The sequence below is a fragment of the Drosophila navojoa genome, chromosome 3 (genome assembly GCF_054131105.1).
Source record: "Drosophila navojoa isolate 15081-1374.11 chromosome 3, UAZ_NAV_1.0, whole genome shotgun sequence".
Taxonomy (NCBI): domain Eukaryota; kingdom Metazoa; phylum Arthropoda; class Insecta; order Diptera; family Drosophilidae; genus Drosophila; species Drosophila navojoa.
In genome coordinates, this window is record NC_142891.1 from 28493869 (window position 1) to 28520763 (window position 26895).

The 26895-nt window shown below is 37.8% G+C and overlaps 3 protein-coding genes and 1 long non-coding RNA gene across 4 annotated transcripts in view; 1 reads left to right on the forward strand and 3 right to left on the reverse strand.

Annotated features, from left to right (window-relative positions):
- LOC149091958 (uncharacterized) overlaps nt 1-23410 on the reverse strand; it is a 150378-nt gene extending 126968 nt beyond the window's left edge. Inside the window, exon 1 of the long non-coding RNA XR_016196452.1 lies at nt 23270-23410. This is a non-coding gene — a long non-coding RNA (uncharacterized LOC149091958). The remainder of the gene's footprint in view (nt 1-23269) is intronic.
- On the reverse strand, nt 1979-2885 carry LOC149091961 (uncharacterized). Its single transcript, XM_089258381.1, has one exon. The coding sequence runs from the start codon at nt 2352-2354 to the stop codon at nt 2025-2027; it is 330 nt and encodes a 109-aa protein (XP_089114507.1). The 5' UTR covers nt 2355-2885; the 3' UTR covers nt 1979-2024.
- Hacd2 (3-hydroxyacyl-CoA dehydratase 2) lies at nt 5096-6685 on the forward strand. The gene is made up of 4 exons (XM_030387681.2): nt 5096-5374; nt 5461-5812; nt 5870-6215; nt 6283-6685. Exons 1-4 carry the CDS (start codon nt 5261-5263, stop codon nt 6605-6607), a joined length of 1137 nt encoding a protein of 378 aa, XP_030243541.1. The 5' UTR covers nt 5096-5260; the 3' UTR covers nt 6608-6685.
- Tehao (tehao) lies at nt 14172-18193 on the reverse strand. The gene is made up of 2 exons (XM_030387682.2): nt 16992-18193; nt 14172-15706 (listed from the first exon to the last, which is right to left on the reverse strand). The coding sequence occupies exons 1-2, from the start codon at nt 18035-18037 to the stop codon at nt 14368-14370; spliced, it is 2385 nt and encodes a 794-aa protein (XP_030243542.1). The 5' UTR covers nt 18038-18193; the 3' UTR covers nt 14172-14367.
- Nucleotides 23411-26895: the final 3485 nt, after the last annotated feature.

Consider the following 26895-nt stretch of genomic DNA (forward strand, 5'->3'; position numbering starts at 1 on the left):
TATTGTAACTAGTATTGGAACTTATTTATAAGTTATTTTCCATCTAAAAATATATTGACCTTTCAGTCAATTAGCCTGAATATCTCAACGTATAACAATATAATTTGTCAATAGGCTGAAATGTTTCGCTGGAGTCCCGTCAAATAGACACAAATAGTTAAACATATTCCTATTTTATTGGCTGATGTCCATTGTCACTTAGGCAACGTGTTGCACTATATAAGGAAACCGACTTTCTCTGTATGTAGAGTGCCTCTATTGATTAGTAAACTCCGTATCAGCTCAGTCTGCGCTTACATTCGATTGAATAAATTATGATTCGTTTTCATTGCCATGCAGTTGGGAGACCAAAACAAATGGCGACACCTTTCCTATTAAACGCTGCGTCCATTAAAAATTCCATTTGGGACAATAACAGAAAGTTGGGCCGGCGTAATCAACAGGGAGGTGGCTCGGAACGCAACTGAAATCGAATCACATTGGATTGCCTCAATGCTTATCGCCAGCCCCGCACGAACTGCCCACATCAATAATTCAATTGGTCAATCAGACACTTTGACAAATGCAATTGAACAACAACAACAAAATAAACGATACATTTTTATGTACCCAACAATATATAATATGATAATAATAATATATATGGTTAAAGTTCAAAGAATATGTGCGCGTTGGGCTCAAATAAACAAATATTCCGTACTTAAATGTATATGTACATACATAGGTATATACTGTAATCTATGAGAAGCTTGAGTAGAATAAACAAGTTTGCAAATACTTGATTATGCACGAATATAAATATATGGGACTCGTATGAGAAAATCAGTAATAATCTAAACATCTTATGAAACTGGGGATTCTATGTATATGATCTTTGTGTATAAAATAAAATTTACTTAAAATAATTATATTTTTATCATGTTAATTAGATATTCTAATAATACAATGCCTGCATATATATATATATATATATATATGTATATATATATATATATATATATATATATATATATATATATATATATATATATATATGTTTGCCAAGATTCTTTTCAGCTAACTTCTATTTTACTTAAAGATTTGTTCTGAAAATAAACAAAACTACCCCAAGCCAAGCAGAGTCCCGACCAGCACCAACACAATATGGGAGAGATATGGAAATGGAGGAAAAACAACAACAACAAATATCACAAGATATACAAAAGCAACTTGAGTCTAGGCACAATGAGCCGCATAAAGTTGGCGCCAGCCAAAAGTGAAGAGAAAAAACTTAAGGGACAAGCGAGAAGCGAAAAAAAGAGAACTAGATAAACATTCTCATGGTTGGGTGTTATGTTATCGTTCGGCCAACGTGCAAAACGGGCATATTAAATTTCGTAAACTTAAATTTGTATATGTTTATATGGTATAAACAGTGTGTAATTCAATATAGGCATGTGCATATATATATAGTGACAATAGAGAGCTGTGCGAAGATCGGAATATCTTTAGAGGGTGGTTCATTCCTATAAACTACATATACATAAGACGGTGTTCTATTAAATAGCTGAACAAGCGCATTTCGTCACTGAACTTGTTTAATATAATTCCGTAAGCCCCCTTTTACAATTCAACGATACTTTTAATTGATCTAATACTTTTCTTATATATAAATTTTCGAAAATCTGTTAAAGTGATGCTGCGATCATTTTAGGAAGTTAGAGGGAGAGATGATGTTTGCGTACAATCATAAGGCAGATGATAAAGTATGAAATATTTAATTGAAAATGTATAATACAGAAAGGATATCAAAAATATTCATGTAAACACTCTTCTCTAATTTCTAGTCAATTTCTTTCCTTTTAGTCAATATTCAGGCCATTAAGACAAACATTTATATTTCCCGACTACGGAAAGCTGCTTTGTTTTCAGCATTTTCGCATGAACCAGAGTATTAACAAGTCATGCACATCCTTTTGACTCTTCTTTTTTATTGTATGGTTAAAATCAACTTTAGTTGAAATGCAGAAAATGTTGGCAAACGCTCAGAGCTCTTCTTCCCCTTGTTCTCCCAACAAGATTGCATTTGAGCCACATTTGCGACTGCAACGTGTTGCACTTACTTTCGCATCGCTGCTGTCATTGCCGGTCTTCAGCTCCAGCTGGGTGGGCGTGGCTAGAGGCTGCTGCTTCTGCAGCTGCTGTTGTGGCTGCTGTTGTGGCTGCTGTTGCTGCTGCTGCGGCTGTTCCGTTTCTCTGCTGTAGTAGTCGGCCACGCTGGGCACCAGCAAGACGCCCACCTTATTGCGCGCCACCTGCTGATGGGTGCGGCGAGTGCGCGCCGACAGCATCATGCGGTGCGCCACAAGAGCCATGGCTGCCCCACACGCACCACACGCACCACACGCTCCACTCACACCGCGCACACACGAACAGAAGCCAGAAACCGCAAAATCGAACTCAGAGTGGAAATGAACAGCAGAAGCGGTCGCAGTTTTGATCGAAGAAAACGCTCGCTGCCAACTGAAAAGCGACGCGGCGGAAAAGCCAGCTAGCGACTGCGAAACGCACCGGAAAAGTCACAACAGCAAAACAAAATGGCCAAGCCATCAAGCTGTCCCGCTCTAACACACATACACAGACTGACTGTCTCCCTATATACGCTGTGGTTGTATGTGTGTGTGTGTGTGAGCTTGTGTGTTTGCGTACTAAACTCTGCATGTTTGATGAGTCTTTTGTTTTTCTTGTTGTTGTTGTTGCCTTAACGTTAATATTAATGCCCGACGCGACTGTCTGCCAGCTGTGTCTCTCTGCGTGTGTGTGTGTGTATGTGTGCGTTTGTATTAGTTTCACCAACACGTGCGCAAGACATTTCCCAAATTCGAATAACAACGAAAAAACAAGTGAAAATCTTGCTTAGTGCCATGTAAAGCCTGCCAGATACCCTGTGCTCCTTAATGCTAGTTCCTTCATATGCTTGCAATATACTTTTATAGAGCATCTAAAATCCATATGATTTTAGTAATTTGGGTCTTCTAATCTTTTTTTCTGATGGTAGATCTTCAAAATTATTATTTAATAATAATATAAAGCCCTGATTTGTTTCTTCTATTAGTATAATATATAAACTCTAATAACAGTTGAAATTTCCGTATGGTGGATGATTTGGTGCATTCGTGCCCCATGTATTCGCACTCAACCAATATGCCCAATTTAGAAAATATGTAGTGGGTAGCACAAATAAAAAAGCGACGCACTCACAAGCGGAAAACATGGAAATGTTATATTTGTTGTTAAAATATAATTATGAAACATACTAAAAAATATGCAACATAAAAAGCATTTCTGACTGTAAGATGCCCTATTCAATAAAATAAATATATAAATGTCTGAACAGAAATAAAGTTTGATCCGTGACAGATTATTTACTCTTTTATTCTAGATTATTTATAAGGGAGTCCTAAAATGGCAAGTGGTCAGCGAACCAAATTGGAATCAGAACAAAAGCATGTATTATATATGTATGTAAGTAGGTACATATATGTTTTCATAGATAAGGACATATGTACATATATTATAGATACATTGATATTGCATTGTGAATGTATCAGGATATTACGTATAGTGTAACTTTTATTTCATTTACCGCTCTGCTCTGCTCTGGCCGACAATTATAATTGGAGTCATGTGAGCACGCAATCACACATACATACATGCATACATGCACTTGTGTATGCACGAATGTATGTGTGTTGGGTGTGTAACAATGGCAGCTTCTAAACAATGTTCCTGCCACCTGTCCTGCTAAAGCCATTTGTTTACTTGACCTTAGCCATTGCCAGCTGCCAACGACAACAAACAGAAGAAATTAAAAGCGAAGCGGAAGTAGTCCTAATGTAATTCTCTTCAAATACTAGACAGCTACTTATATCTGCCACGATTTTTTTATTTTGTCGGCAGAGCTGACGATGGGATCGAGCACATATAATTGAATCTATTAAATTAGAGAAAATCTGGCTGACATCGAGAAACGATGTAAATCGAAACACCAAAGGAACCAGAGATGAGTGAAACTGGTGTGCAGCTCCTTACCTCAACTAAGAAATGAATCAGTTTGTTAAGCCATTCAATTAACTAGCGACGTCGAATTATTTGGCGCATTCGATAATAAATAAAATGTTTTCATGTAATAAATATAATGTACAAATCGGATGGATAGCTAGTAAATTTATTTCAAAAGACGGTACAAATATGTACATATATTAAGTGGACTCGAATAGGAAATAAATCTATTGAACGAAATGCATTGAGAACTTTGCAATTGCTACGATGTTTATCCGGATTATTAAGTTTAAATATTCATATTTTGTACTTACCTTAATACATGTTTAACTGATGAACGAGCTATATTGAAAGCATGACGTCATTACTGTGAGCGAGCACACACACATACAAACATACATAGGTACGCACACAAACACATATGTACATATACGGAAGATTAGATATGTAGATGGGGGCGATGGGCGGTGTTGTCTAGGCCATTTCTAACGGTTCTTGAGAAAACGTAACATTTTGCTCGTGATCTTTGTTGCTTCGTTTTTATTTGTGCATAAAATATATCGAAATCTGTGCGTTCAAGCTGCGAAGTAAAAGAATGTTAATAAGAGAGAAAGAGTTTAGCAAAAATTAAATATAGTTAATAAAGTTGACCTATAACACGTATGCTCCATTGTTTTGTTCAAAAACGGTGACGGTGACGAAATGCTTGTGGCTCTGACGTAGTCTACGAGCACCCAGCGCATCTGTTTTGTCTACTAATTGCATTTAAATTTAATTTCACAACTAATTTTAATAACATGTGGCAATGGGTTATAGAAATTAGTTTTGAAGTTAAATTTAAATGTTGGCGCGCATATCAAAAGTTCAAGTTGAATGCTATGCGTGCTGTAGCAGTTAGCTTGATAGTGCCTCCAACCAGGGTTGCTTTTACGTAATCGATACACGCTTACAACTATCGTAAGGGCTGGCAATTTTCCAAGGATCTCAATTGTGATGTGTTTGAACACTAATTTTACTTAGGGAAAAGTTTATTTAATAAAAGTGTTAAGACGCGGAGTATAAATTTCTAAAAGCAATGTGTTACTAGAGCAAGAGGGAAAATGAATTTGAACAATTAAGAGATGTACAGCTTCCATTTAGTTTTTAAGCTGCAAGTATGAGCTGCGTACCATGCGCCTAGTTGATTCGCCGACAGAAGTTAAAAATACGAACAAAAATTATGTCGCCCATGTCGAATGCAAATTCAATGGCCCCAACTGAATTAAGTCCATTTGTGTATTGGTCACAAACAAAAAGTCAGCTGCTGCTCAAGGTGGACCTCAAAGATGCGCAGGTGGGTCACTGAGAAAAATCAATAATGTAAAATATTTTTTAGCCGAGCAAATCTAACCGGCTCCTGATGCTTTTGTTTGTATTAAGGGCGTCGTTGCAGAGTTTACCAGTTCAACACTCTCGTTTGCTGCAAACGGGCATGGAGCACGTGGTCGGAATGCTTATAAATTCCAGATGCGTTTTTTTCTGCCCATCGATGATGAGACGGCGACCTTTTCAGTCACCGACCATAAAATCGAGTTGCATATACGAAAAGCAGAGCCGGCCTGGTGGCAGCGACTCATTGCAACGCCTCAAAAGCCGCACTGGCTTCGCATTGACTTTGATCGCTGGCGGACGGAGGACGATGGGGACCTTAGTGAGGGGGCACGAGATGTGCGAGAGGACTATATGGAAGAGTATAACAAACTGCAGAAGCAGGAAATCGGTTATGTGAAAGGTGAGAAAGGAGTGATTTAATCAGCGTCGCCTATTTATTCTTTTTCCTCCTCCACAGAGCATGCGAAGAAAGTTTACTTGATCATCTACAACCTGGCAATGTTTGTAGGGTATTTGCACATATTGCTTATAATAGGTGTGCTCTACATACGCGACGGGTCGGAGAGCATGAAGCATACGTACGAATATGTGGGAACATCGTTCAAATTTGTGCAGCTCATGCAGTACTTGGAGGTAATGCACCCCCTGTTTGGCTACACAAAGGGCAGCCCCTTGATGCCCTTCTTTCAAATCTCTGGAAGAAACTTTGTGCTCTTCCTAATGATCGAAATGGAGCCGCGTATGCATGCCAAGCCGGTGGTGTTCTACGTCTTTGTTATATGGTCGCTTGTAGAGATAGTGCGGTAAATGCCATTACAATATATGTGTATATGTATGCTGATGATTGAATCATTTGATTCTTATCCGTAGCTATCCCTATTATGTCAGTCAGCTGGTTAAGAGGGACAATGGTCTGCTTACTTGGCTGCGCTATACCATCTGGATACCGCTTTATCCCATGGGCTTAGTCTGTGAGGGAGTTATACTGCTGCGCAGCATACCCTACATTGAGGAAACGAAACGCTTTTGTGTCGATATGCCCAACAAGTGGAATTGGACATTTGACATGGTGCTTTTCCTAAAGGTCTATTTGCTCCTGCTCGCCCTGCCCGGCACCTTTATGGTTATGTCCCATATGTCCAAGCTACGCGCTAAGAAGTTGGGACGTGGACGAGCTAAACCAAAAGTTAACTAAGAATATCTTATCTTCAATAGTTATAGGATAAAGCTGTAACCCACGCTCTGTTTTCATTCATTTGCTGTATGTTGTGTTTTATTTGTAATTATTCGTTTAAGTTTAATGAATTCATATATGTATATATATATATATATATATATATATATACATACATACATACATACTCCATATGCACTGTCAGACTTTACGTAATTCACAGCCGAAATAACGAACATATTGAAAATAATAAAAAAAAGTTTTTTAATTTTGATGCAATCAAACGTTTCCGTTTATAAGAAAGCATTTGGGGCAAATCCTGAAAACTAAATATATAATAGTGATTGGATATTTAAATTATTTTGAACTAGCTATTCAAGTACAAAGTAAACAACCGTTGGCGAAAATTGTTGCCTTTCTTCATAAACCTCATAAAACGTTTGGACCATGAATAATGTGAATGAAGAGAACCTTACAAGCTATAAATAGAAAAAAAAAATTTTTTTTTAATGTGCAGATACAATTAAGAAGAAAATACAGAAGAAGAAACCCACATATACAAAAATAATTAATATAAATGAACATTTGTTTATATCTGGACTTGTAATTGGATTAAAATCTTAGTTGTGTTTTATTTTACTGTACGCCAATGTGAAGTAGTAGGGGAGGCACATACCAAAAGATCTCGAGCATTCAGCTTTAGCACTCTGTCCATCTTTCTTTGCCGATGATTTGCCGCTTGACTGCCCTTCTCGGCAACTGACGCAATTGTTGTTTACTTTTCACGTGTAACTATAATCGAGGTTTCAATAATGAATGAGCGCCTGTTTGTGTTTGATGTATTACAATGGATTTTTTCTTAGACTTAAATCAATCTAATGCCAAAGGAGTAGAGGTAGCATATTGAATTTCGAAATTAATTGATTGCGTCGAACCTCGATTGAGCAACCGAACCGCAGCAAGAGCCAACGACAGCCGCTACATAAATTCACGTCGCAAAATTTAATAGGTTGAACCGAGAACCGAGAAACCTAACGCACATTGGTACCGATCGCATAATACTCTATTGTTATATAAGTAGCTTCTGCGATTTATTCAGACAGAGACACATGCGTGATCCAATTTCCTATTTGAATTCAACTAATTTGAAATATAAAATATATTATAACATACAAAAATCGACTGATTATAACTTTCAAATAAACTATTCCCACTATCTTTATATATACTAAGTCCCAATGATATTCAAGATTTACTTGAACCAGCCCAAAAATCCACTTCAAACTATGATATTCAAATTGAAATTGAAATATATGTACATATATTCTGTTAATGTTATATTCAACAAATATATATTCATGTTTTATACAAAGATATTCCCATTTTAAAAGTAATCTTTACGACTTTTCAGACAATACAATACACTAATACACCTATTGTGCTTCTAAAGAGTCAAGAGTATTAAATGCGTTGCCTTTAATATGAATAATTGGATGCAATTTGCACGAGTATTCAGTATTTAAACCGGAAGCCAAAGACTAAAATCGAGACCCAAACGCGTCGAACCAAAAGCAACGAACCGAACCAAAACTAAACTGAACTGAACTGCAGCGGGGTTAACGAACAACTAATCACACTCAGCTCCTCAGCGACCAGAAGGCTCTGCCCAGGACCTTGGTCGGCCAAAATGAGTTTTTGATTAATGTGCCGCACACATCAGTGAGTGTGTATGTATGGCGATTGATTTTCTTACTTTGTTTTATTTTGAAAGAAATAAGAAACTCTGCGATTTGTTGTTCAGGCAGAGACAAATGCGTGATCCAATGACCCTCGACAGCAGGCGGGGATTAAAAGAGATGAGAAAGTGCAGCAATCAGCAGAATCCTGTTCAAATTTTTGATTTAGTTCACGCTGTGAGCCAGTTCATTCATCATTCTGACCAGCCACAGCATATGACAGTTGACAGGAGCTGAAGCCCCTTCCACAAATTGAATGACTTGTGACTTCTGTGCCGTGATTCGATTGAGTGGCGTGCTTTTTCAGTATTCTCTTGTCAATCAGTTTGTATACTATATATGCTATAAGTGGTCCAATAAATATGTATAGATATGTTAGTAGATGTGTTGGTTGGCTAATTAGGCTACCTGAGACATTAGAGCTCTGACAAAACAAACTGGAGTCCCATTTAACGGCTATTTATAGACGTTGACGACAAAGCCATACCTTATTATTTAGAGCAAGCTTAATTTGAAATATTCATTTTCAATGATATAGTGCGTTGACTCGACTGAATCCCGATTAACGTAGACCAGCGCAAGCATTCATAAAATTATTAAGAAGAAAATCTTATTTTCATAAATAACAAACGCAATATTTTGTTTTTATACCCTGTACCCATTAAACTGGTTTTTTTAAATGTATGTAACAGGCAGAAGGAGGCGTGGCAGACCCCACAAAGTATATATATTCTTGATCACAATGACGAGCTAAGTCGATATAGCCCTTTCCGTCCATCCGTGCGTCCATCTGTCCGTATGTTTGTACGATCGATCTTAGAAGATATAAGAGCTAGAGACTTTTTTTTTAGAGAACTTTTTTTATAATGTTCGTATATATCGCGCGGATATCGAGCTTATCACTAAGAAACTATAACTCATCTCGTTATTTTTTTATCAATAAAAACTTCTCCAAAAACAGTTATAAAGTTATATCTCCTACATCTTTAAAGATAGCGTCTCAAAATGTAAAATATATATTAAGATGCATTATTTTATACAATTTCAATTTTTGTTAAAATTTATCCCTCACCCCTATATCCACCCCGTCATCCATAATTCTGTAAAAGGCGTATTGCAAATACTAGAGACTTCTGCTTTGGCAAATGCATACATAACCATGTTATGATCATAATCGGAAAGTGAAGAAGTACATCCACGAGAAGAAGGTACATTCACAAGAAAATTTATTAAACAATTAAGTTCCCATATGAAGCCCACACTACAACCCAAGTATGTATGTGCGTGCGTATAAGTGTCTGTGAGTGTGTGCATTTCTTGTGTAAGCAGAAAGAAGCAAAGAGCTATCATGATTATTATGATGAAATATCAGTTTCTCGAAGGGTTCAGGGGATCTGATAGTCGAGCAGTCTCGACTACAGCTTTCTTACTTTTTTTTTTAAGTCTTATAATCTATGCAATGCATTCAATTATTTAATATCATATTCTGTTTTATTTGGCTCTCAATTGGTTTTTGACCTGATGTACTACTGATTTGAGCTTTGAGTTGTCAGCATTCCGTATTAGCTCCATTAAGATCACTAAAAAAGCACACTTCAATAATGACTAGTTCAAAGATAGAATAGAATAGATAAAAAAAAAAAAGAATATTTTAACAGGTTTTATAATGGGCACTGAGAAACCAAAGCCTGACCCCTCAACAGATGTACTATTTTGCTTAACCCAGACAATCCCTACAAATAAAATTATCAATAGAAGTGCTCATGACTGCGTCATCAAGAAAGAAATAAATTTTATATTGTTTTAATGCTTGGAAATGGATCAGATTAAAAATGTTTATAAATTGAGTAAAAATAAATATAATATATTGTTTACATAGTTTTAATTTATTTTGGCTAATAACTTTACAAAACAGAAATACGAGTAAGCAATGCTCTACTTCGAGCTACCCTGAACTCTTCGAGAAATTGACATAACAAAGAATTTGATACTGAACTAAACCAACTAAATATGATACGCACATATGTATCTACATATACCAAATGCATATTTTTATATGATATATGAATATGAGCGGAACAGATATTTTATACGTGGCTAGTTGAATTTCGCAATTGCCGCGCTGTCGATGCCTTTTATGTGTAACATTTATTAATGGGGACGAGGCTCCAGCCCCTTCTTATGCACGTGGTATATATAACCTTAAATCTCTTGTGTGTTAGACATCCAAGCTTTGCAGTGTGTGCTGCATACTTGTGGCTCTGTAGTTTATTGCCAACTGTTTGGGGCAACAGTCTTGCAAATAGTATACGTTCGGATGGGTCACGTACGACCGCTGGCTGTGCTGCTTTCGACCAGTTATACTCGCTCTTAACCCTTATCAGCATATTGCATATACATACATACATATGTACATATATATATATATATATATATATATATATATATATATATATATATATATATATATATATATATATATATTATATATTTCCCAATATCAATTGAAATGTAATATGAGAATAAATTAGATTTATTTATGGACAGTTAGTTAAATTAAAGTAATATGTTTTAGTTATAGAATATTTTAGTATAGTCATAGAATTATAGACGACCGAATAATTATAAATACATTAGTATTAATAATTTTCCCGCTTCCACGTATTATTCCAAATCAAAATGGCGCAAAGTGCACTAACTAATGGCAGATGGGAAAAATCAACTCCAGGAAGCGGTATCTGCTAGTCGAGCTTCTCTCTAACTTCCATTATGGAGATGTTCTCGAAAGTTATGATAAATGGAGAGCAGCTGCAAACAGATGTTTGTGATAACTGAAAAGATATTGGCACTGTATATATATATATATATATATATATATATATATATATATATATATATATATATATATATATATATGTATGAATGAAAAATGAGCTGAATTGATTGCGCGCGGAATGTGCGAGGTGTGAGTCCAGCAATCAATTTTCATTTGCTGGCCATAAGCCGCTGAACTTGGGTTAATGTGAAACAAATCGCATCTGTTTATGTAGATATAATTGGAATAGGAATAGCAAAAGGTTAAAAATGTTAAGCATATTTCATGTGAAGTATTTACATAGCTCCATATGGAATTGTTTACTTGAAATGAAATTTAAGCATCGTATAAAATGAAACTTTTATTCGGATATTAAATATTAACTAGAGGAGTTGTCTACGCCCCATTTGCATTTGCACTTGCTTTATGGCACTTTTAAGAGCCCCCAATGAATCTTCAAGACCCACTTAAGATACACACATAGACGCGCTTGCCTTGACGCTCTGTTCCCCGAAAGGCCAAGCACTTGTGGCCAAAAGGGCTGACAGCGAAACTTGGTCAAACGGTTTTTTATACCCTGAACCCATTGAAAATGGGAAATCAGGGTATAATGTTTTTGTGTAAAAGTATGTAACAGGCAGAAGGAATCATCGCAGACCCCACAAAGTATATATATTCTTGATCAGCACGATGAGCTGAGTCGATATAGCCCTGTCCGTCTGTCCGTCCGTCCGTCCGTCCGTCCGTCTGTCCGTATGAACGCCGAGATCTCAGAAGATATAAGAGCTAGAGAGCTGAAATTTTTTGTGCATACTCGTGTATACCATACGCAGTACGAGTTTGCTTTATTTTTTCGATAACTCATCCGATAACTTTTTTATCGAGAATAATCGAAAAATTGATTTTGTTTTTTGAGCCTCATGGGAATACTATTAAACATAGAGACTTCAGATTTACTGTGTATATATATATGATGAATACAAACATTTTGTAATCAACAGATTTCGGATACCACGTCCCCTTCGCCCCCAATTTGTAAAAAACGTATTTCAAGTACTAGAGACTTGTGCTTTAGAATGTACACACATTTTGACCATATGATTACGCTCTGAAAATTTCATTAAGATTGCATGTCTACAAAAAAAGTTATTCATCAAATAAATTCTCATACTATTGCCCACACTGCAGCGCAGCCCAAGCGCAGTCGCTGCTTACTGCGCAGTTAGCAGAGCGCGGGCGCGTGAGGGTGGATGCATGTGTATGTATGTGTGCGTGCATAAAAGAAGTGCAGAATGATAAGAATATCAGCTTGGAGGGTTCAGGGTATCTCCTAGTCGAGCAGTCTCGACTAGAGTCTTCTTACTTGTTTATTTTTGTCATCGCTTGGCTTGGTTCTATATAATCACTGACTGGCTGAAAATTGCCTGCCACTTGCCTTGGGCTCTTTGAAGGACAACCGCACTAACTGAAGTGGATAATTAGGCACTGGGCAATAGGCGCTACGCTCGTCTCTTCAGCATGTTCATTATGAATAAATATTTAGGCAAGTTTATTGAATGAAAGGCGGTTAAGTTCGATGACAATATTGATAGTTGTTAATTTTGAACATTGGTTCAGATATAACAGTTTAGTCAATTAATCAAGCATGACAGTATAACAGAGCGCTTCGATTGAAGTTGTGATTATATATAGTTTTGATATGTGTCGCATATAGCAGTTCTAGTCACATTCTGTTTAAACGCTAAAATGGAAATATTTCATTCCAGTATATCAGTTAGCAAAGTAAGCAGATGTGGAAAAGAATAACGTAGGGCATCTAAGCTTAAAGTAAAGGCTAAGGGCCCTTTTATTTCGTAGGCTTTCCTGTTTTATCAGTATAACAATTATGACGAAACATTTGAGAAGTAATTTGTATTCCAGTTGACTCTTTCCGGATGCAGATTATCCAACTAAATAATAACAAATACGAACGTTGCAGTCCGGCGTTATATAATACGGAATACTCATTCAAAATTGGATACTTAAACTCAAAAAATGTTAAAATTACATGGTGCTTTTTGATATGCGTAAAAATTATTTTTAGAAATAGAATTAGAATTAGCTAAACTATCGAAATTCTAGCTCTTTCCGTCGAAGCTTTTTGGTCAACCCAGGTAAATACATATACAAAATTTGAGGTCTCTAGCATCAATAATTTCCAAAATATAGCAGAATTTAAAAAATCACTATATCTTCAAATCTTCGATTTGCCACGCCTCTATTGGGCGTAGACATATAGTTCTTTCATTAATCTTTATAGAATAATAATATTAATTCACATGCAAAATTTAATAATATAACGTTCTAGCTTTAAAACTCTAGGATATACGATTTGCCACGCCCCAACGGGCGTCGATATATCCGCCATAGCACATGATCTTGGGTGGTCGATGCGGATCTACATTCCAAATCTCAGCTTTCTAACTCATGAACTAATATGATTTCTGGCATATCGGAAAGTGCATTTTCCGAAAAATTTATTACTTTATAAATCGGAGATATATGTACACGAGTATGTGTTCCGAATTTCAAGTTCTAGCTTCATTAACGCCGAAATATAATTTCGTTCATACGGACAGACGGACGGACAGCAAGACGGTCATTGCACAAACCCAATATACTCATTTCAATTTCGTGAATGAGTATAAAAATATAAATTTCTGCAATGAATTTTAAAATGTATTGCATGTCAGCCAATTCTCTAGCTGGCTGGCTGCTGGCTTGCTGGCATGCTGTCAGCTTTCAAAATTAAATATAAAATATGTGACACTGAATTTATGAGCCGGAATTTAATTAAATCTCTTCTGAGTCACGAACAATAACATGGACTAAAATGGAATATTGTATGGAAGGTTTCAATAGGCTTTTATTGCAAATACTTTCCATTATACATCAATATTGTTGGTAATAGAGGCGCCTTCGTATAATATATATGTATATGTATAATTATATTCAATTATTAAAAGACTGTGAATATCAACGATTTCAAATCGCTTCCCCGCAAACTCAAAAAGATAATTTAAATATTCATGGCATGCAAATAACATGTCAAATAATTACATATGTAGCTGTGCTGTTCATGTATTTAGGCGAGTATTGTTAGATAACTTAGAAGGAGTTACGGGCTACACTAGGATTAAATGTGTTTAAGTCTCTTAAATGGGCTTAGCCTAATGCATGCTGAGAGTGTGTCAGATGAGCGGACCCGCGTGCTTCTTCTGCCCCTTGAGCACGCGCCGATTGTGGGGCATGGCATAGCGCAGCTTGCTCCAGAACAGGGGATCGCCCCATTTGAGATAAGTGTTGAGCTTGAGGTAGGCGCGCAGCTCGCTGTCGATGCCTTCGAAGTGCTCCAGCTCCTTGTACAGGATGATTATGATGCGCTTACGCTTGTCCTGCAGCGTCGCCTGGTAGGCGATGCGAAACTCCATACGCGCCCACACCGAGTTGATGAAGTGCTGCGAGAGCACGATAATCACGCGCTTCGAGTCGTTGACGGTGCGCACTATCTGCTCGGGAATGCAGTCGCCGACCAGCCAATCCCGGCCATGGAGGCAGACGCGATAGGCGTGCAGGCCGGTCTCCAGCTTGGGCAGCAGCTCGCCAATCAGTTGCTCGTCCTTGTGCGAATAGGAGATGAAGGCATCGTAGGTCTTGTCCTTGTCCAGCTCCTCCTCGGACACGAACCAGAGGCAGAGGTTGTGATTGTAGAGCCATATCTTGAGCTCCTGCTGGTAGATGAGATACACCACGCTGAACAGGCAGATGACGATGACCAGGCCACCCAAGATGCAGCCGACCAGCAGCACATACGAGGGACACAGCTCACCGACGTCCAACTGCTGGAAGGGCCTATCCGGCCACTCGCTGCAGTAGATGTCCCCCATGTCCTGGATGCGTTGCGGCTGCGCGCGCACAAAGCCGAGCAGCGGAAGGGCCGAGCAGTCACAGCTCAGCGGATTGCCTCCGAGGGCCAGGTTCATGGTGCTGTTGGTCATATAGTTGATGAAATCCTGATCGAAGACAGTGATCCTGTTGCCGCGGACATCCAGCAAACTCAGGTTACTCGGCAGCTGCTGGACTGCATTTAGGCTGCTCAGCTGGTTGTCGGCCAAGCTAAGTTTGGTTACATTCGCATAGCCCACAGTGCCGTTGGCATCCGGCAGGTGGCTGATGCTGTTGTTCCTCAACTTGAGTGTTGTCTGTACCAGCGTTGTTTGCGGCAGCACTGGCAGCTCCGTCAGCTGCGCTCCACGACAGTCCACTAAGAGCTGCCGCGTGTGCCGCTGCACCCAGCAGATGCACTGCCGATCGCACTCCCAGTCCGCCGACTTGTACTGACAGACGTCGTCATTGGTGCACACCAGCGCCTCGAAGGGCATCCACAGCTTGATTCCGTAGAACTGAGTGCCGCGCATGTCCAAAAGATTGAGACTGCGCACATTCCCGAAGGTTCTCGAGTCCAGCGAGGTCAGCGGGTTCTGATTGAGCATCAGCGTGGATAGCGATGTCAGCGACGTGAACAACTCACTGTGGAACAATTGGAGTTACTACGGTTAGGGAACCACACCATCGTAAATATTTACACCTTAATCATAGTCCTCAAATTGCTATTGAATTGCTGAAGTAAATTCTCAACCTTAATTATTCTTATATTTTCTATACCGAGATATTTTTACTTCGCAACTATTGTATTATTATTGAATTGCTTAAGTTAATTAACTATTTTTTTATAATTTTCCGAAGTGCAGCGTTGCTAGTGGGCGGATCGGGAAAATTGTAACACTTTATAAGTGGGAGATATACACTAGCTTCATTAGCGCCGAAAAAATTGCGTTCATACGGACAGGCGGACAAGACGGACATTGCACAAAACCAATATAGTAATTCACTTTCGTGAATGTGTATAAAAATTTACTCTCATTCACAAGTTTTGCAATATGATACAAGCCCCTTCCAAAGAGAACGCTAATTCGGAAAGTACTATACATGGTAAATATATATGTAAAAATTATGTTATGTATACGAACATTGGGGATTCGGAAAACATTCAAATTAAGTAGCTGTTGACCTCCTCTGTTTTAAATCTATTAGCGGCATCTGTATCATGCTATGTTTTCCATCTGGAGCTCAGAAACGACTGACCTTTTTACTGTAAACGATCAAACCAATAATCATAATCTTTTGTGCAGTAAATAAGTATTCTTCCGTCGGCTAAGCCCGACTATGGCATTTTTACTTATTTTAATATTCACTATTATAAATACCAAGTATAGGATTATAAAATGAAAAACATCAATTTAAAACAAATAATGTTTCTACAGATTAAAAAAAAAATCATTTTCCTACAATTATTAGCTAATTAGTATATATTACCTACTAAAGTAACTATTTGATTTTAGCTAAAATAACGATTTGTATAACATAATGAGTATATTTCATTAGAGATATTTATATATATTTCTTATTATTACAAACAAATGTATGAAAAGCTGTATTATGTTTATTACTATTTTTGTATTATTAATATTACTCATTAATAATTAATAATTATATCTAGGTACTTAATTTAAATTGAATATGGCTCTATCTATATGTATAATCTTCGGTCAGTGGTATACTGATGATGATATGTATAATGGAATGGGATGAAATGTACATCTCTATGTTTCTATGGTATATATTTTGCCATTGCCCTATGTCAGAAGTATACTTCTTAGACAGAAGTTGCAGCTCATGTCAATAACTTTTATCGAGTAGCTTGGTTGGCATGATTCATTCTTAGCTTTTCAGCTCTTTCGTGAGGAGCACCCACCTTGATAAGTTGGCCAGCCTGTTATTCGATAAGTCCAACCGCTGCAGCTTGGCCAGCCCGTTTAAAAGATCCATCGGAAGCTTGGCCAAGCCGTTGCGGGATAAGTCGAGTACGGTAAGATTGCCTTGATCGTGAAAGAGTTCACTGGGCAGCTCGCTGAGATCCGGGTTCCTGTTGATGCCAATGAGGCGCAGGTTGTAGCTGCCGCGAAGCATTGTTGCATTCACGTAGCTGGTGGCTCGCGACAGGTGCAGCTCCTCCAACTGCGGCATGGAGATGAACAAGGGCGACAGCCGCCGCCTGGATCGATTATCGGGTGAGCGGGCAAGCTGCAAAGTCAGATTACGCAGCTGGCGCAGCTCTTGCAGCACGCCAGGCTGAAGGAGCAGCCTGTAGGGATTCGATATCGAGAGAGTATGCAGGCTGTGCGCGATGCTGGAGAACAGACGCGATGGCAGGTGATGCACGGACAGGCGCAGCTCCAATGTGGTCAGGTTATGGAAGGCATGGAATATGGACTCACTGAGCACATGCTGATGGCTCTCGTACTTGAAGGACTCCAGCATGGGCACCTCACTGAATAGCCAGGTGCTCGCATTTTGGCCAGCTGCATCTTGCGAGTCCATATCCAATACGAGGGCATCTTCATCGGCATTCAACTGGATTTCTGCTTGGACGCTGCGGTCGCGAAACTGTATGCTCAGCACCTGCTCCACGCCCAGCGTATTCAAGAGCTCTCCGAAGAACGTGTCCGACCAATAGTTATAGGCGTCGAACTCAAACTGCGCCACCTGGCTGATATTGAGGCGCGGCAGCCAGTGTACATCCCCACTGGCGTAATAGCTCATGGCTATATTGTAGCCGGTGTCCGCGATCTGCAAGATCATGGCGTACTCGTCCCGGCAGTAGATGCGAACGAGATTCGCCTGCGGTTCACAGGTGCACCAGTTGTGCACATGACGGCAATAGTTCGATAGCGGTACGATCTGAGCATTCGCGCAAGCAACCGCGCAAATCACGACGATAAGATATCGAGAGCCGAGCATATTGTCCGCATTCCTCGCACACACACACGATCACAGACAGGCACACACAGACACCTGTGCTCCGCTGTTTACTAACATCTATTCCGCACCTCGACGCGACTTTCGAAGGCGACGCCTCAAGTCTGACTAAGCAGTCGAAATGCTTCAACTTATTTCTATATCAATATTCTCTTATCAGTCTCGAACCTATCGTCTTCACTATTAATGCTCATATCTACGATATATGGCCGTGAGTCTAAAAAGAACATAGAATGGAAGGCGTGATTTAAATGCGTCGTAGACTTCACTCTTACAGCTCGAGCCCATAAATTTGGCATATAATTATTTGACTGTATTTATCTACGGACGTCTCGCTTTCACACATAATATATATGTAAATTATTTACAATATATATCACAAAGCTCTATTACAGTGCCTATATGACGGTGTACATATACATACATATATATGAAATAGTCTTTAATATAAGCACAAGACTTCAAACATAAATAATAATTTCATAAGTTATGCAGATAAACAGCTCGGAATCTTCTCCTGCATATAATCATATACACAGCTTACAAGATACTGCTCTGAATCGAAGATAGGAGATGATAAGGAAGATGATAACATTCAACATTTGATTTAATATTTCAAATGAGCAATTACAATGGACTCACAGTGGATCGTTATCATCTTGAACTAATTAATCATTTGCAGTTCCAAAAAGTTTCTTATCAAAATACTCTTATCAAGAGTATCCGTTTATGCTTATTTTATATACATATGTATATCCGTACTCACAGACACACATACATATGTATGCACATCCACGGCCACACTGAACTTTACTAAGACAAGACTTATTTTTGAATACCAATTGCTGTAGCTCGAAAACTGCATTCACTCAAACAAATATTTTTTAGGGCATACACATATATGTACATATGTGCATATATATCTGCACTAATGCAAAGCGAAATTATTTTTTCAGTCTGTTGGCAGTTATTCATATTCATATCACGCAGAAACAGAACATAACTTCTATCCTTAGTAATGAAAATAAAAAAAATAAGTTAATAATAATAATAATAATAATAATAATAATAATAATAATAATAATACTAATAATAATAATAATACTAATAATAATAATAATAATAATAATAATAATAATAATAATAATAATACTAATAATAATAATAATACTAATAATAATAATAATAATAATAATAATAATAATAATAATAATAATAATATTAATAATAACAATAATAATAATAATAATAATAATAATAACAATATTTATTTATATTTATTCTTTAATCAGAAACGTTAGAAATAATAACTTATTAATGTCTAATAAGTTAATCTTGACAAATCATAAAACTATGTCATTCTTTGAAAATGAATGCCTCTTTGAACTATTGGGATTTCCCTGTACTTTATTTACACACATAAATATATATATATATATAACAAATAAAATAAACACACAAATAAATATGTTCTAGACCGGGTAACCTCATATATGACAGGTCTATCATATTGTATAGGTTTATCACATTGTTAAATAGCTCATGCCAGTTTATTGAATTTTAATGTTTTTAATGTATTGTAAGTACTAGATATCCGTACCCATATCATAAACATATATCATGTACCCATATGTTATTACGCTCTGAATATTTATGAAGTTATGTTTGCAGGGTTAAGAGGATCTAGAATCGAGTAGTCTCCACAAGAATTCATTTTCAGTGAATGTTCAAAAGAATCGATTTACTTATCGCAAATCATTTTTTAGTGACGTCTGTGTAAATAAATCTTTCTGAAATACCTGTCTAACGTAAACCTTAAATTAAACAGGGCGGCCAGATTATTTAGGTAGAAGATACTCCCCCATAAATGGAACAACAACAACAAACCCTGACAGCTGGGTGAAGGTCCACGCCGAGCACGAACTCTGACTGGGGCTTGGTATGAACAATTGCAAGTCTTGGGGAGAGGTGGGACGTGCGACATGTGCGACTACTCAAAAATTAAGCGCCTAAAGGCCAAGTCAATCACATAAATAGCTGGAGCAGCGCGGCTGGCCTTCAACTCCTGCAAGGCCATCGCACGCAAGATCCCGAACTTGACGGATTGTGGTGCCAGCCACGTACAAATTGAACACCGTGTTACAAGTTTTTCATAATACAATTTCATGCTGACGGACTGAAACTCAATTAATACTTTTTGGCCGTACATATAGGTACATATACAAGATGAAGAACTCGGTTGAACTCTGCACGCCATTTACATACAGCCCGCAAAAAATAGAGTACGGGAAACCATTTCACAAGCAATTAGCCTGAGAAGCGCCTGAGGCGACAACTTATGCATACGCCTCGTGCTGCGCTTTGTATTTATCAGGTTTTACTGCACTCTTTGTGAGCTTCGAGCATTTGCTGCTGCCTAATAGCATAAAGCCAAGGAATCTCGTTTGAACTATTTGAATAGTGCCCCAAATAATTTATTAGACTGCAAATAACGAAAGCAAACAAGTTTGTGACTATCAAAAGCAATTGTTGCTCGACACTAGAGTGTCTGTTGATTTTACGCCCCAGAAATCCACTTGAAAAGCTCACGCACACACACGGATTACACACGACATGTTGCGCATACGCATCGTTGCGATTTCTGCGAACTTGGTCTTTGAGTTTTTGAACGCTGTTGAGGGTTTTATGTAGGTTCATTGATTTGAAAGCAAAAGTTGATTTTGTTTGCAAAGCTGACAGTTTTTATTTAATTTGATTTTCTCGAGAGTGTAACTAGGGCATATGAGAACGGCAAGCAGGAGGAGCAGAGAATGTGCTGTAAATAACGCGTTCTGCTAACTGCGCAGTAAGCAGCGACTGCGCTTGGGCTGCTCTGCAGTGTGAGCAATATTATGAGGATTTATTTGTCGAATAATTTATTTTCTAGACGTACAATCTTTATGAAACTTTCAGAACATAACCATAATGCTTAAATGTATGTACATTTCAAAGCACAAGTCTCTAGTATTTGAAATGCGTTTTTCACAAATTTTGGGCGAAGTGTTTGTATTCATCAAATGTTCCAATGAAAAAATTGATTTTTCGATTATTTTCAATAAAAAAAGTATGGTATACACGAGTATGCATGCCAAATTTCAGCTCTCTGGCTTTTGTATCTTCTGAGATCGACGCACTCATACGGACGGACGGACGGACGGACGGACAGACAGACGGACAGGGCTATACCGACTCACATCGTCGCTCTGATCAAGAATATATATACTTTATGGGGGTCTGCGATGATTTCTTCTGCCCGTTACGTTGTTTCAAACCATTATACCCTGATTTCCCATTTTCAATGGGTGGCTGTGCACAAAGAGCATCTCGTTGCGATGCTAATGAAATTTGTTTTGAACCGCATATCGCATGTGTTGCAGCTGCTGATCTGTTTATTTATTCAATAGACTTAGCTCTGGAAATTGTTTTGCACATATTTTGATTTAATTTCCATTGGTTTTTCGTTAGCATCTGGAGCTAGCTTAGATGCAGCAAATGCCAAAGTTTTCATTGCGAGTTGGAGCAGAGGAAAGTCGAGCGTGGGTGCTGTTGGCTCCACTTGCTGGCCTAAGCTGCCATAATAATTGCATTAGCTGGCAGTTGCCAGTTGCTTCAGCCTCTTTCTGCTTGGCCCCTTCCCTCCCGCTTTGTAGCATGCCACGTGCCAGGGCCAGGGCCAGACATAAATTAGCCAAGTAGTAAGTCTGTGTGTGGCAATTTAGTGCTGACATTTATGTGGAATGCCCATTTAAGTGGTTCAAGCACAAACTGATTGATGTCGCCGTCGACCGCCTCTCATTGCCACCCGGCAGACCATTCAACAGACATTTGCATAACGAAATCTGTGTGGGACAGTTTGTGGAAATATTGTAGAGAGTGTACTCATTTAAAGGTCGAGCGTAGTTTATAAACTTCTTCATATATAAAATTTTGCGACTACCTAAAACTTTTATTTTTTACAGAATGATTGGGATGCATCAGATTGAAAGTATATATAAGATTTTATTTCCGTTGATGTATTTCATATTTTCTCTTCTCATGTCTGCAATTGATATTATGAATTATTCGAACGGCCTTCATTTTCTATTCATTTTGAGTATCATTAGTATTTCTTTCAAACAATCTTTACGCCCTGAATCCCATTTTGTAGTATCCTGTGCACCAATGTATGTATACATCCCTAGAATTGGCGAATACCTGCGCAGAGCTCTCATATACAAGTAAACGAAAATTCGCCTTTGGTGAACTTCTGGAAGTTCAGCAACAAATTTTGACCGTGACACATTCGTTTAATGTTTCCTGTTATTACAATTTTGCTGGTGTTTTTATACTCGTTCACAAAGTAAAAGGAGTTTATCATTGAGTCCTTTGTCGAAATTAATGGGTATAAAGATGTACATTTTAAAATGGAAATGTATTTATTGTTGCAGTTAAAGGACCAAGCAATAAGTTAGGCGTTTCAAGCGGCTATCTGAGCCTGGCTAAGCAGACCAAGCTATCTACATGTTTGTCTATGCATATCAGAAAGGACTAGCGATTATAGAACCCATTGAAATGGGAAATCAGTGTAAAATGGTTTTGTTAAAGGTATGTAACAGGGAGAAGAAGGCGTGGCAGACCTCACAAAATATATATGTATATTCTTGATCAGGGCAACGAGCTGATACGATTTTATTATCGATTTAAACCCTATTGAAAGCTAGTTATTTAATTATGTATATCTCTCCCACCTTTGGAGCTAGATCTTACATATGTAGTTAATGTAGTCATATTATATACATGTCGGAGAATGACTGTAGATATCGATTGGTAATATCGATAGTTATAAGCTGTGAGTGGTGATCAGGATTACTAAACTTCCCGATTGCTGAGTGTAGTCCGTGTCACGTAGTGTTATGAGGTGGCAACGTGTAGCATTGCCAGATTGTTAAGAGACGACTCGGGGCAGATGACTGGCATTTTTGAAAAGATTAACACACGTACACGGAATTCACACAGCTCCAGCGTTAAGAGAAATATGTATGTCGGCAAGAGCTGACAGAAAAGTGACGACTATTCCATCCGATGAAGAAATAGTTAACTACGAACATGATAACGAAGACCCGACATACACATATATTTTATTTTATTTCGATTTTTGTTGTAATTTGCCCCTCGCACTTATATTCACTCCCTCACACTCACTTTTGTAAAAGGCGTATTTCAAATACTAGAGACTTGTGCTTTGGCATATATACGCATTTGTTATAATAACGACCTGAAAGTTTCATGAGCATAGTTCATCAACATGAAAAGTTATTAAATAATTAAACTTCCATAGTAAGCCCATACTGCAGTGCACTGCAGCCAATGCTTGCATCCCTATGTGTTTCTTGTGTAAGCAGAAAGGCGCAAAGAATTATTGTGAAATATAAATTCTTCGAAGGGTTCAGGGTCAGTCTCGACTAGAGCTTTCTTAGTTGTTTTAAATTTCAATTCATTATTTTTTAAATATTTAATATTGAGCAGCATCCTTTGGCATATCGACAGTTATATGTTAAGGCTGCATTGAAATTAAACAGATACTTTTGCCGACGCCAACGGCTACGACTGTTCCTGCTGCTGCTGCTTCCTCCTGCGTTGCTGTCAACTTTGGATGCAGATGTAAGGGACATTCGCAAGTGTTCAAATGCAACGGCGCATGAAGCGACAGCACACAAAATAAAGAGCAAGCGACACCAACTGCGACGAATGCTCCAGCAAAAACTGTCGAATAAAAGGTACAAAAGTGATGACTCGGAGTCACGCTGCAAGATTTATATACACACATATATATATATTTTTTCCTTTACAGAATGCATGAATCTACAAACTGTTGGCCAAGGGCAAAGCATCCACTCAAATATACATGTCCATATATGTATATAGCTTCACTTTGAATTCATTGAAAGATATATGCACCCTAAGCATTTACTTGAGTCCAACATACTTAACGCGAGTCACGCATACAGGGTATGCATGCTGCGGAATGGAAAAAGCGAATTTCTTAGCAGCAAAGTTTCATGTTGAGCTCGCGCACAGCTTGTGTCTGTCTGTATATGACATCCCTCTATAGAGTGAATAGCAAATATATACATATACATGACATACATGTTTAGATATATATGTGTGTACCTGAAGGCTGTTCAAGTTGTTTTTCTTCTTATTTTTAGGGCTGAGCGAAAGTTTAACCAACTGCTGGCTGTTGTCCATGCTAAGGATACAAAGGATCAACTTTTCACTCGCGATTCAAGGAGCTGCAAGTAATATTAATATTATTAAGCATTAAGCACCCAACTTCTCAGTCACTGAAGCTCATGGAAAAACAAAGTTGCCCAAACGGCACTGCACTGTATAATGGGATATTAAATGAAGACTAGTAAACAAATTGTATAAGTACGCATATACACAAATGGACGTATCTGTAGTTCAAGTCGCTAAAATTATTGGATAATCTACCGACTAAACGACACTCTCCTTCCCAACCTAAGGGTTAGACACTGAAGGCCGGCAAAATAGTCAACGAGTTCATATTTGCGGCAAGCTTACAGGTTGAAAAATGAACAACTCTAATCTATAATCCAGATTTTTAATAATATAAAGACTACCACGGTTGTTCAGGATGTAAACAAAAGTCAAGACTTTTCTATTGGTAAAGTAGGGGCTATATCGGCAGACTCTTGACCATCATTTTAATCGGGTTCTACTGTATTTATGGCATAGTATTACATGCTGAGGGCCTCAGTTGCCACATTTTTATCAGTTTTATATTAAGTTAATCTCTAATATATAAATAAACGTACACAGTAATCCCTTATGCGACCCACTGTGCGACCGTTGCAGAGTCTCGAGTCTACAAACAGTTGGCCAAAACAACTGCAGCGAATAACTTATGCCCGATTGGCCAAGAGCAAAGCATACACTCACGCACACATACATATGTAAGCTGACTGTCTGTGCGTGTATGCGTGTGCGTGAGTGCACAGCTTTCAGTCATCTCTTGCCACTTTTATTTGCATAAGCAGCAAAGTTGCACTGAAAATTGTTGCGCTCGCTCGTTGTCTACATTTATCGTGGGCCAAGCTAGGGATGTCCCTCGTCTGTAACACGCTCCGCTTGAAGTGCGGGAGGAAAAAATGCAAATGCAAATGCTGCAACTTGGCCGTAACAGTCCCAGCACAAAGCACACTTGCTGGTATCTAAGCGACGCCGCGTATACGTAATGTAGCGTGAATATTAAAAAAATATATATGGTATACCATTGAAAGACTGTTTGTTGCAACAATCACGTAGTCACTTACAGTTAACAATTAGATCTAGTTTTATGAATATACAATATATACATATACATATGTATGTAAAGTGGCATGAGAAGCGTGGTCGAGCGGTGTGGCATCCTAGTTGCACAATAGCAACAGGGTGGCAGCTCCTTTAAAAGACGAATTCAGTTTTGAGACGTTAACAGAAGAAAGACGCACACGCTGGTGGTTAGAAGTCAAGTATTCACAGTGTTTTAAAGTTGTTTTAGCTCTTAATACTTCTGTTCATTTCAATTACAAAAACTCAATCTAATTAATAAATACAAAATGATGTACAAAATAGTTGTTACATATAAATAACATTTATCCATTTATCCAGATACACAAACATAGTTTTAGTGAGCTCTTAGTTCTTAGTTCTTATGGGACTGATCCTAAGAAAAGATTGATTAATTTCTGTGATATTGAATTTATTTTGAGTTTTAAACTTTTATAATAATTGTTATCATGCTATCTATATTCCATTTAATGTGAGATATAATGCTAAATAGACCTATCCTAATAATATAAGTTATAGTATATAAGTTAGTGAATGTATGAATATATATTCTACAAAATTTATTTAGAATATATTTACTGCTTGACTTGATTATAAAACTTGGCCACAAATTGTTTTCATTTATAATTTCCATTGCTGATGAGCATTTCGCGCCCTTCAAACGAAAAGAGAATATGCAAATGCTGCACCAGAGTTTTCCTCCCCTCTTGCATGCAGTCGAGTGAAAGACAAACATACAATAAATTACAAGAGCCCACACTCATGGGGGCGTGCACTCACACTCACGCATACACACGCCCACTCACACTCACACAGAGAGAGACACAAAACCACAATGTTGTTGTTGTTGCTAGTGAAACTTAATGAGATGTGAAAAAGGTGCTGCGCGAGCGATTCCTAATGCAAAAGTTTTTGCAGTAGGTTATTTGGCATTTTGATGCAGTGAACTGCAAAATTTTACAATTTGTGAGCACTTGGCATTTCCTTCCGCGTACCTCTCCTAATTACACTCAATTTCACGGCTATTAAAGATGTCAAAATGCACGCAATTTAATTGTAAGGTATTATTACTTATAAATGAATATAAGTATAAAGTCTATCATTTCAATCTTTCATTTAAACTCTAAAATATATGCTTAATATTTGTAACTAAAGCATAATATCTGCTCTTTTCGTTTACCTTTGAATCATAGAATTCAATTAAAAACAGCTATTTCAAAAAATCGATCTATTTCTTTGCTTTAGATCTCGGGAAAATTTGTAGAGCTGATTAACTGAGTGCAGAGTATGATGCAGGTTTAAATATTCTCTGAAAATACACTTTATTTTTCCCATTTCTCATTTTTAACACCCGCTTAAACTCGCTCGAAAGCCTAATTAAGACCTTTTCCAACGAGATAGGAAAATTGAGAAAAAGTTAATGTCCACATGCTCTCGTGTATGTGTATGTATGCGTATGTCTGTGGGTA